Raw genomic sequence first — 19345 nt, forward strand, 5'->3', positions numbered from 1 at the left:
TAGAAAAAATTGCTGCAATTATCACATACTTAATATTAACACTTTAAGTCATAAGATAACACATTATTCAGATTCAAAGTATATTAATATTCTCCTTTGGGTGATATATAAATATGCAATAACACAATGATGCTAATAAATTTGACTTTATTTACTAAAGATACATGCACCAATTAAAAATATTTAATATCTCTGGATATTTAAATACTAATAACAGTGCATATATATGCTAACAATCATGTTCATTAATTATAAGATTAACTAATCAACTTTTGGGTGATTCTTAAATATCTCATAATAATGAACTTCAATTAACATATAAATAATTATCATTTTAGCATCTTTTTTCATATGTAATTGATACAAAATAATAAACATGAAATTCACTAAAATTTTAGATTTGCTCCACTTTAGTGATTAACAAATCTCAAAATTTCAGTACAAAATTTTTTTTATCGTTACAAAAATAAAAGATACTGTTTATTTTTGGTCAAAAGTTGAGTACTTTGCTACACAATTGGGTAGGAAATTAAAGAAATTGAAAGAGTTTCTTCTTTATTTTGGATTTAAAAAAAAATTGGTGTTCATAAATATACAAGCATAATGCAGTGCATGCAAACCAATTTCAATATATACACAGCATAATAACAATTCCTTGATCATTTTTTTTTTTTTTTTGGACAGTATCCCTTGATCATTTATACATACAAACATTATCCATTATATATATATATGGTGGACCCATAACCCACAGGTCCCAAAATCAAAACTTGGCTCTAGTACCATATGTAAAAACTTAATATAATTTTAATGATCTTAATTCTTTGATAATGAAAATAGAAAGATAGGACTGAATTCTGATTTTTTTTTTTCATAAAAATTAACTTTCATCAAATTTAATATGTCATTATATCACTTATAATTTATTTTAAAAATAAAAAAAATACGACTATTGGATTTAAGTAAGTAAAACTTATACCGAGTGCGAATGAAATCATGTGATATATGTGGCTAGCAAATGTTAGATACTAAACTCTAAACCAAAATTCACAAATATTAGAATCATCGAGTTAAATAAAAAATCAAATAAGATTTAAAAAAAAAAAAAAGAAGAGGAGAAGAGAGAGAGGAAGAATGAGATTAAAATTTAAAATTGATATTTTTATGAAGACAAAATAAAAGAAAAAAAAAAGAAAAAAAGAGGTATAAAAAAGTTGTCACCTAACAAAGTTTTGTCTCTGTCTTTCTTTCCAAACATTTTTCTATTTCTGTTTTTCTTGTGTATATATTTTTATTTGTGTCTTAATACAGAATCTATAAATATATATTCCATGCATCATGCATGAATGGTCTCAATTTGTAAAAAGAAAAAAAAAATGTTTTGTTGATATTTGAAGTCACAAGGACCAAGTAGAGGGTAGCTAATAAGGTAGAAAGAGAAAACAAATGAGATTGAGATTCATATGAAATGAGAAGGTGCTCAGTACCTTCTTGCGGTGTGTCTTCTAGTAGGGGTGTTCGCGGTGCGGTTTGGTTCGGTTTTTTAGAGAAAAGTCATCCGATCCAATCGTATAATTAATATGCGGTTCGGTTTGGTTCGGTTTTTTTACCGAGATCATCCGAACCAAACCAAACCAATTAAATTCGGTTTGGTTTGGTTCGGTTTGTTCGGTTTTTAATCAATTCAAAAAAAATACTACCAAACTATTTCACAAAGTCATCACATTGAAATCAACAAACACAATACACAATAACTAACAAAGTCTTAATCCAATAAAATTCAACGATAAAAGAAATTAACAAACAATAATTAAAGAAGTTTAAAAGTTTAGTAGTCAACACAAGATAAAATAAATATAAATTTTCAGTATTTCTACGAGGACTGGCGCAGCAGGCAATGCAGTCGGAGATCTAATGCTTGTAGATTCATTTGGAAGAGGTACATTCATTTGGAAGAGGAACTGGCGCAGCACCAATCAATCATCATAACACAAAATCTCTTTCATGACCATTTATATGCTCTTTTTTGTTTTTGTATCCTGTAAATTTCTACAGATTTAAACAATAAGAAAGTAAAAAAGGATATTTCTAGCACATAAACAATAAACATCATGATTCACTAAACATTAAAAATACATGCAGTTTGATAGGTTCTCCAAAGTTGTTCATATGAACTCTTTCACTGAATGCATAAAATCTGCAAACAAAGATCCAAACATTTCAAGCAATTGGGATAGTTCTCAACATGCTCACCAACAATGAATAAATACATTATGAACAATCAGAAATTATTTTCCTAAACAAATAAATTGAACAGTGAACCACAGAACCAATTTTCCTAAACAGATACATTGAAGTATTGAACAATCAGAAGCAATTTCCTTAATCAAATAAATATACACATTCATAAGCTAAAATCCCCAAATACAACAATTAGAACCTAGAACCCTAACAATAAAAAACACACCTTCTTTAACAATCAGAACCTAGAACCCTAACAATTAGAAATAATACACATTCATAAGCTAAAATCCCCAAATACAACAAACTGCATAAACAAATACAACAATCACAACAATTAGCAATTTCAAAATACACTGAACACAATACAAATACAATAAAAAATACAATAAAAAATCAGAACCCTAAACACAGAATTTGAATACCAGAATCATCAAAATCAAAATAGAAATAAAAATTCAGAATCATAAACATAAGTTGAAACTCAAAATCATCAGAATTAAAAAATCCTACTATAGAAGACGGAGATGCTGGACAGTGAGACACGGTGGGTCGGCGGCTGCTACGGAGGGGACGAGACTAGATTGAGAAGGACGACGACACTCCTGGACTGGATTGCGACGTATGGCAGAGTAGTGGAGGACGATTACGACGCTGCAACATCGGAGACGGCACTGTGCAGGGGAAAGGGAGGGGAGCTCTGGGGTCTAGGCTCGCACTCTGACTGAGGGTTAGTGTGCGACGACGAGAAGGAAGCGTGACGAGGAAGGGAGGGAGAGAAAGGACCGCGCCGAGAAGAGGGAGCGCGATGCGGAAGGGCCGCCGTGACGGTGCTGTCCGGCGAGTCAGATGCAGAGAGGACAGAGGAGGGTAGGAGGAGGAGTTTTGGCGCTGTGGAGTGGAGAGAGTGGCGGCTGGCTAGGTTATCTACTTGGGGGAGGGGGCTTTATATATTAGGGTTTTAAGTGAACCGGTTCGGTTCGGTTCGGTTAGGGTTTTCACTAAAAGAACCGAAAACCGAACCGAACCGCAGAAAAAACTGCAAAATGTTATTTTTTCGGTTTTTTCGATTTTCGGTTTGTTCGGTTTTCGGTTTGTTTGGTTCGGTTGATCGATTTTGTTCGGATTGGATCGGTTTTTGTCTCTGTCTTTCTTTCCAAACATTTTTCTATTTCTGTTTTTCTTGTGTATATATTTTTATTTGTGTCTTAATACAGAATCTATAAATATATATTCCATGCATCATGCATGAATGGTCTCAATTTGTAAAAAGAAAAAAAAAATGTTTTGTTGATATTTGAAGTCACAAGGACCAAGTAGAGGGTAGCTAATAAGGTAGAAAGAGAAAACAAATGAGATTGAGATTCATATGAAATGAGAAGGTGCTCAGTACCTTCTTGCGGTGTGTCTTCTAGTTGTGGACGGACGGAAACTTCTAATATGCCATGATATTTAATTTGAGGCCACTTTAGTACTTGACTTGTAACACAAGGTTAATTATTAGTAAAGTCCAAAAAGTAAAACTTTAATTACTTTTAGAGTTTAATTTTAATGTACTGACAATCTAAAATATTTTACATATTTGTATAATTATATTTATTTTTTTATATAAATATTTACGTAATTAATATAAAAAATAGTTATTTTTGTTAATATGACATTACGTAATTAAATGTATATGTAAAATTATTTTACCTACAATATATAAAAATTAAATTCTTATTTTAAATAAAGATATTAAAATTCAGATATAATAAAATTTATAAATTTAACAAAAATAGGGCGAGATTTGATACTATAATTTTAAAATTTGCTTGTTAAAATTTTGTTCATAACTATTTTACTAGTGAAAAGCAAAAATATTCCAAATAAAAGTGTGCATTTGAAAACAATAAACATATTTCATTGGCCTAAATAATAAAACATAAAAGTATATTTTGAGCAATAAAATATGCAACTGAGACCTAACTCAATCGGTTAAACCATATGTCTTTTAATATGTTGGAGTAAAGTATCGTTTTTGTTTCTAATATTTGGGGTAAGTCCCAAAGTTGTCTCTAACATTTCAATCGTCCTATTTAAGTCTCTAACGTTTCAAAACTGACTCAATGTTGTCCTGCCGTTAGGGATCCGTTAACAGAATTGAAGGCGGGACAAAATTGAGACAATTTTGAAACGTTAGGGACTTAAATAGGACAAAAACGTTAGAGACAAAAATGATACATAGAAATAAATTTTAATTTTATCCTTCAATAATATCATTTTTTTACTATACATAGTATTCAATTATTTTTTAATCACATCTAAGTAAATTACACTTAATCATATTACTTTCATTTTAAATAAATTTTTTTTTATAATAAAGATTTTTAGTTATCATGAAATGTTTGTAGAATGACTAGTATATAAACTTACAGAAAAGAAAAAAATAATATGTATACAATAAAATATAAATTATACCTTTTGTCTCTAATATATTAAACTTCTTTAAAATTATAAAAAATTAAATTTATTTAAAATCAAAGTAATGTGATTAAGTGTAATTTATTTAGATATAATTAAAAAATAATTGAATACTATGTATAGTAAAAAATTAATATTATTAAAAGATAAAATTAAATTAAAATTTATTTTTATGTATCGTTTTTGTCCCTAACGTTTTAGTCCTATTTAAGTCCCTAACGTTTCAAAATCGTCTCAATTTTGTCCCACTGTCAATTTTGTTAACGGATCCCTAACGGTAGGACAACATTGAGTCAATTTTAAAACGTTAGAGACTTAAATAGGACGATTGAAACGTTAGGGACAATTTTAGTACTTACCCCAAACATTGGGGACAAAAACGATATTTTACTCTAATATGCTGCATCTGGATTCAAATCTTAGTAAATGCACTAAGTGTTGAATATGAATCTTTAAGTGTTGTGATATTTAAAATTTGGAATTGTCCAATCTATTTGACAAAAAAAAAATAATAATAAAATATTAAAATAATATATTATTCATCTTGTTAATTAAGTATATATAAAAAATTAGCCATGTATTATTAAAATATAAAATACACGCTACATTTAAAATATGTGAAATAACTCAAATAATTATATATATAATAATTAATTTAATAGTCAACTTTTAATATATATTAACAATTTTTTATACATACATTATAAAATGCCATTCGGATCCTACACTTTAAAAATACACATGGTCAAACTTCAAATACCTGTCATTATTAAATAGTTTAAAACTGTTACCCGTGATTTACAACGACTGTTCACAGTAACAAAGTACATAAATCCATGTTAATTTAATATGTAATGGAATGAATTGCTCTTTATAAAGTATCTTTAAAATTAAATAATTATTTGTTATTGTTTTTAGACAATATCATATTATATTATGCATGTAACATCCTTTTGTTACATTGACAGGGCGAGATTCGCGAAAGGTAATTGAATGTGCCAATACAAAGAAGAAGCCACACAATGCAAACGCAAATCACAAGAAAGCTCAACAATCATTATAGCAAAGTTGCAAATGGTAGGACCATGCACTTCCAACAAATTTTCCAAAAACAGTACATTCATTAATTATTTTTAAAATAAATATATAATATTAAATATAATAAATAAATAATTTTAAATATTATGTACATTATAGATATTAAATTAAATAAAATAACTTTAAATTATAATTTCTCTAACATTACCTTTTCCAAAATAAACAATCAAAACGTTATTTAATTTATGAGAAAGTCCAGGACCAACAGTTTTATTTAAGAGTGAATACCCCATCCGGCCCCTGACAATTATCTCGAAAGTACAACGAGGCTCAAAAAAAAAAACACCAAATCCGGCCCCTGATAATTTTTTTTTGGGACTGATTAGCCCCTGTGCCAAAAAAAAATAACATTGATTTTTTTTGGCACAGGGGCCTCGTTGTCCTTTCGAAGTAATTGTCAGGGGCCGGATTGGGTTTATTTTTTTTGTCAGGGGCCTGGTTGGGGTTTTTTTTTATCAGGGGCCTCGTTGTCTTTCGAGGTAATTGTTAGGGGCTGATTTGGGTTTTTCTCTTTATTTAAATATGGCCAGCACTTAACGAGTAAAAGAAAAATGAGCAATCTTAAACTATTAAAAACACTAATTGATGACTATAAATTACAAAACTTGCTAGCACTCGTCTTAATTTATTTAACGACTAAATTTCCAAAGTGGTCACTGAGATTGACGCCGTGCACCAAAATCATCCCTGAGATTTCAATTGCACCAATTACGTCCTTGAGATTGAACAAATAGCACCATATTAGTCTTTGACCTGTTTTCCGTTAACGACGCAATGACGTGGCTTGATGACGTGGATCTTTAGTGACACGTGTCACCTCATGATTCGGCAACGTGTAACAGTATGATGGCGTGTCACATGTGGCATGCTAACGTGGATGGTTATGCCACGTGTCACAATGTTATTTTGTCACGTGTCGGATTATGCCACGTGTCACAATTTTGTTTGTCCACGTGTCATCCCTTATGATCATCATTACATATGTACTAAATTGGTCCCTTACTTTATATCAAATGACTCATTTTAGTCCCTGAAATTGAATATCGTGCAACAAATTAGTCCATTCATCAGTTTGTTCTCTTTTTTTTTTTAATTCAACATTTTTAATATCTTTAAATACACTCATTTTAATTTTATCTTTTCAGAAGTTATTTAAATACAAGTGCTTTTATAAAATATTTTAAAAATTTTTGTTTTAATTATATAATTTTTTCTACAATATTTTATTAAAAGAATTATATGAGACATTGATTTTAATTTAGTACCGAGTGTAAGTTAAGAGTATAATAATATTTTTTAATATAAATTTTTAATATTTAACACCTTAATAAATATTTTAAAAATATTTGATAAGGCACTTGTTAACTAATATAAATTCATTATTCCATCCGTTTTAAGAATGTTCGATTCCTCATATAATTGACTTCTCATTAAGTTAATAAGATAGATTTATATTGTCGATTATAATAATTTATTTTATTTATAACTTAGTTAGGCGGCCTTTTCATATATTACACTATTAATTAATATAAGCACTTACTGTAACCATAACTTGAACAGTATTAAAACAGATACAAAAAAATACAAGAGGCAACAATAAAAATTTGGATTTAGCTAACATGTGCTCTAATGATACAAGTAAAAATTATTAATTAAAAAATCATTATAAAAAATTGTATAATAAAAAATAAAATTAAAATTAGTGTATAAAAAATATTGAGATTTTAAATTTACAAAAAAAAATGAGAATAAACTGATAAAGAGACTAATTTGGTGTACGATATTCAATTTCAGAAATTAAAATGAGTCATTTGATGTAAATTAAGGGACCAATTTGATGCATATATAATGATGACATAGTGAAAGACACGTGGCATAACCATCTACATCAGCATGTCACGTGTCACTGACACACACGTCATCATACCGTTACATGTGATCAAATCATGAAGTAACACGTGTCACCAAAGATCCACATCGTCAAGTCACGGTAGCGCGTCGATAATTGAAAATAGATAAAAAACTAATATGATACAATTTTTTCAATTTCAAAAATATAATTAGTATAATTAAAATCTCAAAAATAATTTTAATACACCACATCAACCTCAAAGACCACTTTTCAAAATTTACTCTTATTTAACACAAAGCAAGCTTTTTCATAGTAGTTTAGTAATAGTAGTAGTATACTAGTATGGTAGTTTCGATCACTTTATTGATGGGTAACTACTACACGTAAACTTAGGTGCATGCCCGTGATAAAATTTAATTTAAAAAATATTATTTATCTACTAAAATAAGTTATTATATATTTATATATAAATATAAATATGATTTAACTTATTTTTAATATATATTTTATATTAATAATTAATTTTAATAAATACTTTTAATATACACGTACTATAATTAATTTCATTAACCCCTTATATAACCTTTCCTTAATCATGACTTGTCATACTCCTCAAACGGCGCACGAATTAAATAATACAATGAAACCATAATCCACATTATCTTTCTTTTTTTTTTTCTTTTTCCTTTCTGATATATATGAAAAATATTCAAACAAAATATATTCGTCCTCTATTAAAACTAGTATAAATACTATTAATCTACCATTTTCGATAACAGAAAACAAGAAATATTTAATAATAAAAAAATTATTAAAAAATAATCAAAATTTATCCTATTTAATATTTATTAATTTTTATAATAATATACTAATTAATAAATAATAAATATTAAATATTAAATAAAATAAATTTTAATTTTAATTTTTTTCTCTCTAATATTACTGTGTCTATATTTTAACTAATAATAGAGGAAAAAATTTACCCAAATTTAAATTTATTGAGTAATTAACTTATTCAATTCACTCGCTTAAATATAGAAATATTTAATAACAACAAAAATTAACAAAAAATAATTAATAATAAATATTAAATAAAATAAATTCGGTTTATTTTTTGTCTTTTTAATATTATTCGGCTTAAATAATTGTTAAAATTCAATTTTCGTATTATACATATAATATTTTATTGATTAATAACAAACTTTTAACGGTTAATTTATAACAAGTAGGTTTAATACAATAAACAACATTCTAAATAAAGATAATTAAGTGATAAAATATAAAATTAAGAAATAACGAAAATTTATATATAATTTTTTTTATGTAAAATTAATAATTAAAAAATATTAAATGATAATTTAATTAAATTTATTAAATTATTTTATAATTTTTAAATATGAATTTCACATTAAAATAATTTTAGGGGAATTTTTATCTTAGAAAACATGGTATCAATTAAACAAAAAAAAAATGTTGGGTAGGCAAAATTTTTTTTTTTTAAATGAAAAAAAAAAACATTCACTGATGGGTCGCGTGAGGGATCCTGGTACCTGCGGTCAACATTAGCTAACTAACAGTGTGAACATAGAATGAAGGAATATTTTATGGCAATGGCAGATAAAAACAGTAACGTAATCAGTTTCTGACATCATTCTACTTAGATCATATGCAGGGTAAAAAATTCATTTATTCATCTAAAAATTATATATATATTTAATTCACGAAAAAAAAAACTTAAATACTCATTCTAACTATTTGAGCAGTGGGATAGTTTTTGTTTTTTTATAAAAAATAATATCGTTTTGAGTTAAAAATAATCAATTTATTTTGAAATAAAGATAAATAATTTGAACCTATTTATCATTTATTTTTGTTAAAAATTGTATAGTTTTTGGTGAAGATGAATAGCAACCAATTGGGCATTTACACTCTCTTGTTAACAACTGTGTACTGTTATATATATATATATATATATATATATATATATATATATATATATATATATATATATATATATATATATATATATATATATCTTGGATTTAGCATCCAAAATACTTAAGTACTCAATCTAACAATCTCATTTCTTTCCTTCATGTTATTATCAGGATTTTGATTATGCTTCTAGTTTTAATAAATGAGATATTTACATACACAAATTGAATATTTACGAAGGTATTGGTTAATTAAGGTGGGAAAATATTATTTAGTTAAATTTAATATGGGATAGGCAATATTATGTAGAATTTATTTTGATACAATATTATTAATTTAAATAAACCATACAACTATTTGAGCATACGATCATATTATCAATTTAATTTACATGTATTGACGTTTAAGAAATAATTACCTTAGTATCAACTTAAATGATAAAAATAAACTTCCACCTAAGCATACTATATTAAGCAACTTTTAAATTTATTTAGTATAATTTAAAGTAAGACATTCTCCATATATATTATATTATCTAACTCCCTTATATATCATCATCATATTTATAGTGATTATCTGTGAAATATTAAATTTGATTGATTTTACATATTGCACATCAATTAACTGAAAATATCCATTTTTATTATATATCTGAATTTATGTTTAACTTTGCAGTGTATAACGTTAAAATTTATTTATTTATTTATTTTGTTTTTTTAGAATTTGAACTAAAAATTACTTAGTTAAAAGAAAAAATATTTATTAATTTAACTATTAAACAGAAAATTTGACCCCTTTAAAACAAGTATATTGATCGGTATTAGAAAAAAAAAAGTCAAAACTTACTTTATTTAAGATTTATTGTTAAATAAAATAAATTTTGACTATTTTTTGTTATTTTATATTCTTTGATGGACCAGACATATAAGGATTTTTTTTTTTTTTTTTACCAAAGACGAGTAATAGCTCAAATGGCATAGATTCTTCATACTCAATTAAGAGGTTGTGGGTTCGAGTTTCCTATCTTTTTAAATTTTATGCTAATGAGTAATAGCTCAATCGTGGCGCACTGAGGCTTAACATGCGCACCTATCCGAATGAACCCAAACCCTATTTAAACCTAAACGCACACCGCATTCTTCACGGTCCACTACTTTCTCTCTCTTCCTTTCGCTTTCTCGCTCCTCGTCTTTCTCCAACGAAAATATTTCGCACCGTCAGCCACTGAACCTTCTCAGAAACCTCCGCAAGTAAATTTCTCTCAACCTGCTTTTTCTTCACACATACTTTCTCAGTTCTCGCCGCTCAATTTCTAATTCCCCTTCCGATTCGACCAATTGCGTTTCGAAATCGGGGAATCGCGGAGTTGCGCTTCTGCTTCTTGCCAAGTGTGGTTCATTAAGGTTTGGAAAAAAACGCGTTTTAGGGTTTTCGGTGGTTTTCTCCCTTTTTGAGAATTTTCGGATTGGATGTGATTTGAGGGTGTGGCGATGGCGGATGATGACGTGAACTTTTCGGAACTGTTCGATGGTGACGATGACGATAATATGTGCTATATCGATTTAACGACGGTGATGCAGGTTCTCAATGAGGATGACGACCCTCTGCAGGTAGGGTTTTTCTCTCTTCGAATTTGGAACCCTTTGAACCCCTCAATTTCGGTAATGCTGTGACTTGTGGTTGAGGTTACTGCATCTCCGTAGTCGAATTGTCCGTGCCAAGTGAAGTTCCCTGTAAATTTTCAGTTTAGTTTGCTTAATTCTTACTTGATTGCTTTTGGTCTTGTAATTGAATGTAGCATGTGGGTGTTTCAACATTAATTTGGCTGTGTCAATATTGATTTTCTTCACTTTTTTGCCAGGCATAATCTATCCCATCATCTGGCTTGTATTAAAAGTAGCTTTAATAACTGCACGTCTATAATGCGTGTAAAATAATTGTTTACATGACTGAATCATTCCTGTTAAAGTTGGTTGTTGATGAAATTTCATGCAGAGTAAAAGCTGTAAATCCTCGTTGATCCTGTTTAGTTATTTATTTTTACTCTTGGTAAATTATTTTCCCTAGACAACGGAGATGATAGAAGTGGAAAACTATTGTTCTATTTACAACTATATCTCTTTAATTATCGTTTGGGAATTCTTCACCAGTTTAAGAACAGTGCAAATTTATTTCTTGATTTAGCTGGTACAATCAAACAAGTCGACCCCAAGAAAGTAATTAGAATTAGATTTTGTTGAATGGTCATCGAAACTGAGAAACGTGTCATGTGATGCCCGACTTTGGAATGAGAGAACCTCTCCTCTGCCTAAATTGTATATCATAGAAAACAAAAATCAGGAACGTTGATTTTAAGTTGTTTTTGAAATTTATAGTCCATTTTTTTGCTCATCTAAAAATTCTAAGTATGTTCTACTCCCATTGGAGTCTGCAAAAATGTCAGTGATGTTTCAGTACTAGTTCGGGTAGTTCTATCTGTAAATGTGAAGGGCTTGATTTCACGATCTAACTACATAGCAAAATCCTGCTCAAGGGAGGGGGATTGCCCTAGACTATTGCAAGGGTTGTATCACCCATATGGCTAATTGATGCTGAATGCAAAACACAGCCTTAGAATAGTGTTGTATTTCAAAATATTAAAAGCAAACCTAAGGGGTTGTTTGGATTAGGTTTAATTTTGAATCAAAATATCCAATTATTTTGTTTTAGCTCTTTGGCATTTAGTTTGTTTATTTTTGGATAATATTCCCCTTTTCAGTGTACAGACTTGTATGCTTGATGAGTTGATCTTAACTTCATTCTGATTTTTCTGGATGTGATAGCAGAGTAGTCCTGAAGATTTTTCATTACAAAATGGTTCATCTGGTGAATCTGGCGTCCATGATTCTTTTCAGCTTCAGAATGGTATGTAAACTTCTGCAACTCTCTGCCATAATTGTTTCTTGTGCTTGTTGGTTGTAATTGGTTTTTGAGTAGTGAGAAATTGACATATTGTTTAGTTCATTCTGAATCATGTATCTTATGTTTAATTGACAATATCTTACATTAGATTGTTTCTCTTGCCTATTCTATAGTTTGTCAAATGTTAGAAGAAGAACCACATGTTTCTAGGTTGGAGGTGGATTCAGCCACAGACTGCTCTCCTTTCTGCTCAGATGTGTCGGATTCTGGGGCCAAAGATTCAGTTCATTTTTCAGCGAATCCTGTGCTTGAGCGTGAACATGAAAATCAGGGACTTCCAAGTCAGGCTTGCTCTTCCACGGAAAAGACAGGGCTTTCTAAATTTGAGACATCTAGTTTTGGTATGGAAACTAGTTTCCCTGAGGCATATTCAAATAATGTATCAGTCTGTCAGGACTATTTGAATAAGAGTATGTGGAAGAGTGGAAATGAGAGGCAATTCAAGCATGTGGGAGAGGATGTTGAATCTGAACGTATGTAAAGTCTTCACTCATTTATCATTAGACTAGGTTATTGTTATTTTTATTGAGCTATGTTTTATTTAATTATATATTTATTTTTTAGATTGTTGACTAGTTGCGCTTTTGAAACTTTGGCAATGATCTGATTCTATGTGCTACTTTCAGATGCTTCTCACAGTTCTATCATTGAGAATGGTGATTTAAATTTTGAAGATTGTGTTGAGGATGCTGTTCGAGGTGCTTATGGGCAACAAGAAAGTGACTTGTGCACATCTTTTCAAATATCTGATATGGAAGCTGATGATTCTTTGCATGCTTCAACTTCAATTGATTCTGCTCTTTATCAAGGTTCCCATTTTCCTAGCGATTTGTGTGGTGACTATGCATATCCAAATTATCATCAGGGAGGAACATATGATAGATCGTTTGCCAATGACCCAACTTTAAGGTTTATCCCTAATGGTATCGGTTCCAAGTCATGGACAAATAAAGAAATGATGACTAACCTGAAGGCTGAAAATATGGAGTTCTGTACAGATATGGCCCAAATCAGTGGTGGCATGCACTCAGTTAATACTGGGGGATCATCTATTCATGATAGTCAATTTACGCTAGCAGATAGTGGCTATTCATCATATTTTTCTGGTAACAGTGCTTTTGAAGATGGGGTGTCAGTTGCACTTTCAACTTATGCTTCACATGGAGATCAATCACTTTGTATGAAAGCTGAAGGGGACAAACTGGTTACAAGTTACCAAAATAATTTTCAGAACAATGATGCTCAGTTCAATATTGGCCAGGAGGTGAAACAGTTACCAGATCTTTTTCCTTCTGTGAAATGTAAGAGTTATGGATCTTTCCCATGTGAGGATAGTTATACAGTAATAACTTCTGATAGAGCCAATCATTATCAAGATACTATTAATGGAACTGCTAGTAAACTTCAAAGAAACATGGTCTATTTGACTGTAGACCAATGTTTGCCCCATGCCCATGCTTCCATTGCCGTTGAGCAGCAGTTTGGTTGTGTTAAGAGAGGAGGGACCGAAATGATTCAACATAACCGCATTGATTCTCATCATTCTAAACGAACTGCTGAGAATTTCCGTGTTGAGGACACTGATGTTTGTATCATTGAAGACAACAGTCATCCTGTGCCTACAAGTCAATCTGAAGCTGTTCGTAATTCCCTTAGTATATTTCAATCTTCCGGATATGTTGGTTCCCAACATTACGCGGTTGGAAGCACAAGGGTAAAGGCATGTGATGAGCGAAATATATTACAAGTTGCATTGCAGGTTGGTGTGTTTATTAGGGGATTTTATCCTTCATAGCGCTTGACAGTTCGTGGAATTTTTGACATCCCTTTCTACTTAACTCTTCATTGGTTCATTGTAGGATCTATCTCAACCAAAGTCAGAAATTAGTCTGCCAGTTGGATTGTTGGCGGTTCCTCTTTTGAGACATCAGGTTAGTTTTAATTTCCAATATTTTAATTTCTTTGATCTGGCATCTCATTCAAAAATATTATGTGTATTTTGGTCTCTAATTCAGCATGTTTTAAATTAACACGGTCTTTCACATCATTAATTATGATGTAGTGTACTGTTTCATACTTTGTTTGTCTTAAACTATGGGAGCCTTCTTTCAAAATGTGCAACTTCAAAGGTGCTGTTGTGGCATTTTCCCCGACAACATTGTATTTTGATTCAATGCCTTATTTTGAGTAACCTCTGGCTTCCCTCCTTTGGTGTTAAACACTTAAAGTTATATCTTGCAAAAAGAAAAGCATAAAATAGATGGGTTCTTTTAAATTACAGTTTGATTTGTCTAATTCTGATCCTGATGTGGTCCTTTGAGAAGTCATCCCAGTTTTTCCTGACATGTTCTAATAATGTGTTTCCTTTCTCTTTTTGATTGGGTCATCGGTCATTCTAACTAATTGTAGTTTTCCTGGTCAGAGAATTGCTTTATCGTGGATGGTTCAGAAGGAAACATCAAGCTTATATTGCTCAGGTGGAATACTTGCAGATGATCAGGTCAGTTCCTTGCTATTTTGATGAGTGATGATAACTGGTTGACAAGTATATTATTTCCATGTCATAGGTGATTTAAAAGCATTTCACTTGTAGGGACTTGGGAAAACGGTGTCAACTATTGCTTTAATATTGAAGGAAAGGCCTCCAAAATTATCTGCATGCCCCAATGCCCAAAATGGTGAATTGGAAACTTTGAATCTGGATGGAGAGGATGATGGTCTTCCTCAGAGCAGTTTGTTAAAGAAGGAATCTGATTCATGCGGAGACATGTCAATTAGAGATCCAATCAAGAGCAAGAGTTTATCTTTGCAAACAAAGGGAAGGCCATCTGCAGGAACCCTTATTGTCTGCCCCACTAGCGTCCTGCGTCAATGGGCTGAGGAGTTGCACAATAAGGTAACTAGCCAAGCAAATCTCTCTGTGCTAGTATACCATGGAAGCAATCGAACGAAAGACCCTCATGAGGTGGCCAAGTATGATGTTGTTCTAACAACTTATTCCATTGTCAGCATGGAGGTCCCTAAACAGCCGCTAGCTGACAAAGAAGATGAAGAGAAGGGAATATTTGAAGATTCTGGGGTACCAAATAGGAAGAGGAAAAACCCTTCTAATTCTAGTAAAAGTGGCAAGAAGCGATTGGACAACGCATTGCTTGAGGCTGCTGCTCGCCCTCTTGCAAAGGTATCATGGTTTAGGGTTGTCCTGGATGAGGCTCAGAGTATAAAGAATCACAGAACTCAAGTTGCAAGGGCTTGTTCGGGTCTTCGTGCTAAGCGCAGATGGTGTTTGTCAGGGACCCCAATCCAGAATGCAATTGATGATCTCTACAGTTACTTTAGATTTCTGAGATATGCCCCTTATGACATTTATACATCATTCTGTTCTATGATTAAGAATCAGGTCAGCAGAAATCCTACAAAAGGGTATAAAAAGATACAAGCCGTCCTAAAGACAATAATGCTACGTCGGACCAAAGGTAAGATTTGCATTCATGAATTCACACCAATAAATTAGTTGTCTGTACTTGTTTTGGAATGTTGAAAGATTAAACTTACTTTAGTAACTGTTTTTTTCATTTAAATCGATTAAGTAGGTATTAATTTATATTTGATTGTTTCAGCTGAAAAATGGATCAAAATTAATCTGTTTTCTTTATGTTAATATTTTATACCTGAGTTCAGTTTAATAAAATTATAGAAATGTAGAGTACAATTCATTTGATTTTCCAGCATGCTTAACACATCTATTTTGTATTCTATGGCTATTACTATGATAGAAATTTAGACATGATAAAATTCTTTTGTACACTTTTTTCTTTCTTGTTTTGCCAAGTGTTTGTATTATCCATGAGCTCATGCAACTGAGCAATTTGGATAATTTTTGTAGGAACATTTCTTGATGGGGAGCCTATTATATCCTTGCCACCTAAATTTGTAGAGCTTAAAAAAGTTGAGTTTTCAATGGAGGAGCGTGATTTCTATTCCAAACTGGAGGCTGATTCTCGTGCGCAGTTTCAGGTATGGTTGTAGTTGTGCTCTTTATTCTCTCCCAAATGAAGTTGGGGCTTTTGACAGTATATTTCTCGTGATGATATGTTTTTGTTGTAACCATAAGTCCAGTGATGACATATACGTCATTTATGTCATGCTAGGAATATGCTGATGCTGGAACTGTAAAACAAAATTATGTCAACATTTTGCTTATGCTTTTGCGCCTTAGACAAGCTTGTGATCACCCTTTGCTTGTTAAGCGTTACAATTCCAACACTCTATGGAGATCTTCTGTCGAGATGGCAAAAAAGCTTCCCCAGGAAAAACAAGTATCCCTTCTTAAGTGTTTGGAGGCTTCCCTGGCTCTCTGTGGAATCTGTAATGTATGTACATTCATCATCTTTTAATATAATTGTAATATTGAGTGTCTGTGCATGGTTATTTGTTTGCTTGCAAAATACATCTTAGTGATTGCTGTTATCATGGAGAGGAGGGAGTTAGAGTTGACAAAGGTGTAAACTCGAGTGTAGTTCAAATGAAAGGAGTTTGAAAGGATTTTGTTCCCTGCCTGGAAAGGTTGATTGAATGAGAAATATTTTTATCATTCTTGTTTAGTTCTGATTATTAACCACATTCTCTAATAACATATCATTCTCCTTTCCCATGTTTATTACTAAAGTATATATTTCCTTAGTCCTCTATTATTGGCATATGGTCAGGATCCTCCTGAAGACGCCGTTGTTTCAGTCTGCGGTCATGTCTTCTGTAGCCAGTGCATTTCGGAACATCTTACCGGTGATGACAATCAGTGTCCTGCTGCAAATTGCAAAAGTCGACTCAGCATGTCTACTGTTTTTGCGAAAGCGATGCTCAACGGTTGTATGTCTAACCAGGGTTGTGATAGTTCACCTGGTTCGTCTGGTTCTGAAGTGGATGAATCTGAGCCTTGGTCTCGGAGTCAGCCTTATGATTCTTCTAAAATTAAGGCTGCACTTGAGGTTTTAAAGTCATTGAGTAGGGTACAGTGCATTACACCCAAAGTTATATCTGCACATGGTACTCCTGCAGAAAATACTGAATGCCCTGGGGTATCCTGTGATGTTAACAATGGGAAACGCTTGGAAGATATTCCTGAAAGTCAACATCTCTCTGGGAATAGCAGTTCTAATGGCACAGGAGAGAAAGCAATAGTATTTTCTCAGTGGACGAGGATGCTAGATTTGCTTGAAGTGTGTCTTAAGCAATCTTCGATTCAGTATAGAAGACTTGATGGAACGATGTCTGTCATTGCAAGAGATAAAGCTGTTAAAGATTTTAATACTCTACCAGAGGTTTGTAAAGTCGCTGATTGTTTGGTATTGTTATTGAACTTCTAGATTTAGCTTTCAACAATATTAGGTCTAAAATACGGTTGAGTTTTTGACTACTGCGTTTAACATGTCGTGCAGGTTTCGGTTATGATTATGTCTTTGAAGGCTGCGAGTCTTGGTCTAAACATGGTGGCAGCCTGCCATGTTCTTATGCTGGATTTATGGTGGAACCCTACTACTGAAGATCAAGCAATTGATAGAGCACATCGAATTGGGCAGACCCGTCCTGTGACTGTTTTGCGTTTAACCGTGAAAGATACCGTAGAAGATCGTATTTTGGCTTTGCAGGTAAATTTTGTGTTCTACATAGTTGATTTTTATATTGTCAAGCTGATATGAATTATACTGAGCCAGTTAGAACTTAACATGGTGAAATGCTGTCAAAAGTTGCAGTAACTGATCTTGAAAGGTTTCTATCCTGGTTTCTATAATGTGTGGGGTTTTATGCATAAGAAGAATTTTAGAGGAAACACATTGTGTAATTTACGTGTTATCTTACATCTATTTTGGTGTGTTGTTTGTATCTATTAGCCTGTAAACGCTGTTTACTAGCTCAGGGTCTTTCTGATAGTTTCATTGCATGCAATATTTAAATTTGCGCTTTCAGAAAGTATAAACTGTAGTGGTTGCTTATGCAATAGAATCTTTGATGTATCACCTGCAGCAAAAGAAGCGAAAGATGGTTGCATCTGCATTTGGGGAGGATGGAACTGGTGGCCGTCAGAGTCGCCTTACAGTAGATGATTTAAAATACCTGTTCATGATGTGATTACATATACATACATACGGATAGAATTTTGAATTTTTGGAATGGGGATATTCCCCCCTTTGGCCCTTGTTTTTGGGGAGGGGGCAGGTGCCGTCATAGCATTCTTTTTGGTGGCAGCAGCAACAGGACTAGGACTTTTTCTGACAATGGATTGGAAGTAGGTACTAGGCCTCTAACGATGCTTGACATGAAGATTATGCATAGTACATTTATAGTTAGACTGAGATATTTCATTCTTCGGCTTGGAGATTTTGGTGCAATCTCTCATATTTGTATAGGGTGTAGATGGCAGTAGCAAAGATAGCAACATAGAAGATTTTATGGATTGTTCTTATCATTGTAAATAATATAGATGCTTTGCGTCTTTTTTTTTTTTTTTTTTCACATTTATTTCGTTCTATACAACTATATATACATGAAGGGTTAAAGGCTTATCGTTAATTCGTTATCATGTTGTAGTTGCACGTGCTTGTGATTTAGCATTGTTCAATTGTAACGTTGATTTGATTGAATGTCAATTACAATTATTTATGGTGATTAGTATGGATAAAGGTTACAGTTCTGCATATTATCACTACATTAGAGTAAGATGGTAAACGAATGTTCCATTCCCAATACGCATCTGTAGTGGTACAAAAGATTAATTTCGGATTTTTGATCAACAGT

General features: G+C 31.6%; 1 protein-coding gene and 1 long non-coding RNA gene across 5 annotated transcripts; one reads left to right on the forward strand and one right to left on the reverse strand.

Annotated features, from left to right (window-relative positions):
* Positions 1-1707: 1707 nt before the first annotated feature.
* On the reverse strand, positions 1708-3546 carry LOC112733433 (uncharacterized). Its single transcript, XR_003168227.3, has 2 exons — positions 2755-3546; positions 1708-2049 (listed from the first exon to the last, which is right to left on the reverse strand). It is a non-coding gene; the product is annotated as an uncharacterized lncRNA (long non-coding RNA).
* A 7185-nt stretch (positions 3547-10731) lies between these two features.
* Positions 10732-19212, forward strand: LOC112733434 (helicase-like transcription factor CHR28). Of its 4 annotated transcripts, none has more exons than XM_072212511.1 (12): positions 10732-11199; positions 12412-12493; positions 12664-13023; positions 13177-14309; positions 14410-14481; positions 14960-15050; positions 15144-16026; positions 16437-16567; positions 16702-16923; positions 17260-17871; positions 17989-18198; positions 18575-19212. In XM_072212511.1, the coding sequence occupies exons 6-12, from the start codon at positions 14991-14993 to the stop codon at positions 18677-18679; spliced, it is 2223 nt and encodes a 740-aa protein (XP_072068612.1). In that variant the 5' UTR covers positions 10732-11199; positions 12412-12493; positions 12664-13023; positions 13177-14309; positions 14410-14481; positions 14960-14990; the 3' UTR covers positions 18680-19212. The 4 variants fall into 4 exon arrangements, with proteins under 4 accessions (XP_072068612.1, XP_025638163.1, XP_025638165.1 ...); XM_025782378.3 differs by having other exon boundaries at positions 14973-15050; XM_025782380.3 differs by having other exon boundaries at positions 12415-12493.
* The last annotated feature ends 133 nt before the right edge of the window (positions 19213-19345 follow it).

The sequence above is a fragment of the Arachis hypogaea genome, chromosome 13 (assembly GCF_003086295.3).
Source record: "Arachis hypogaea cultivar Tifrunner chromosome 13, arahy.Tifrunner.gnm2.J5K5, whole genome shotgun sequence".
NCBI classification, from domain to species: domain Eukaryota; kingdom Viridiplantae; phylum Streptophyta; class Magnoliopsida; order Fabales; family Fabaceae; genus Arachis; species Arachis hypogaea.

Excerpts from the sequence above, each read along its gene's own strand:
- LOC112733434 (XM_025782378.3), top strand. The coding sequence starts at position 11,080 with ATGGCGGATGATGACGTGAACTTTTCGGAACTGTTCGATGGTGACGAT. Across the intron at positions 14,482-14,972 it reads TTCCTCTTTTGAGACATCAG|AGAATTGCTTTATCGTGGAT; the intron begins GTTAGTTTTAAT and ends TTTCCTGGTCAG. Across the intron at positions 15,051-15,143 it reads GAATACTTGCAGATGATCAG|GGACTTGGGAAAACGGTGTC; the intron begins GTCAGTTCCTTG and ends TTTCACTTGTAG.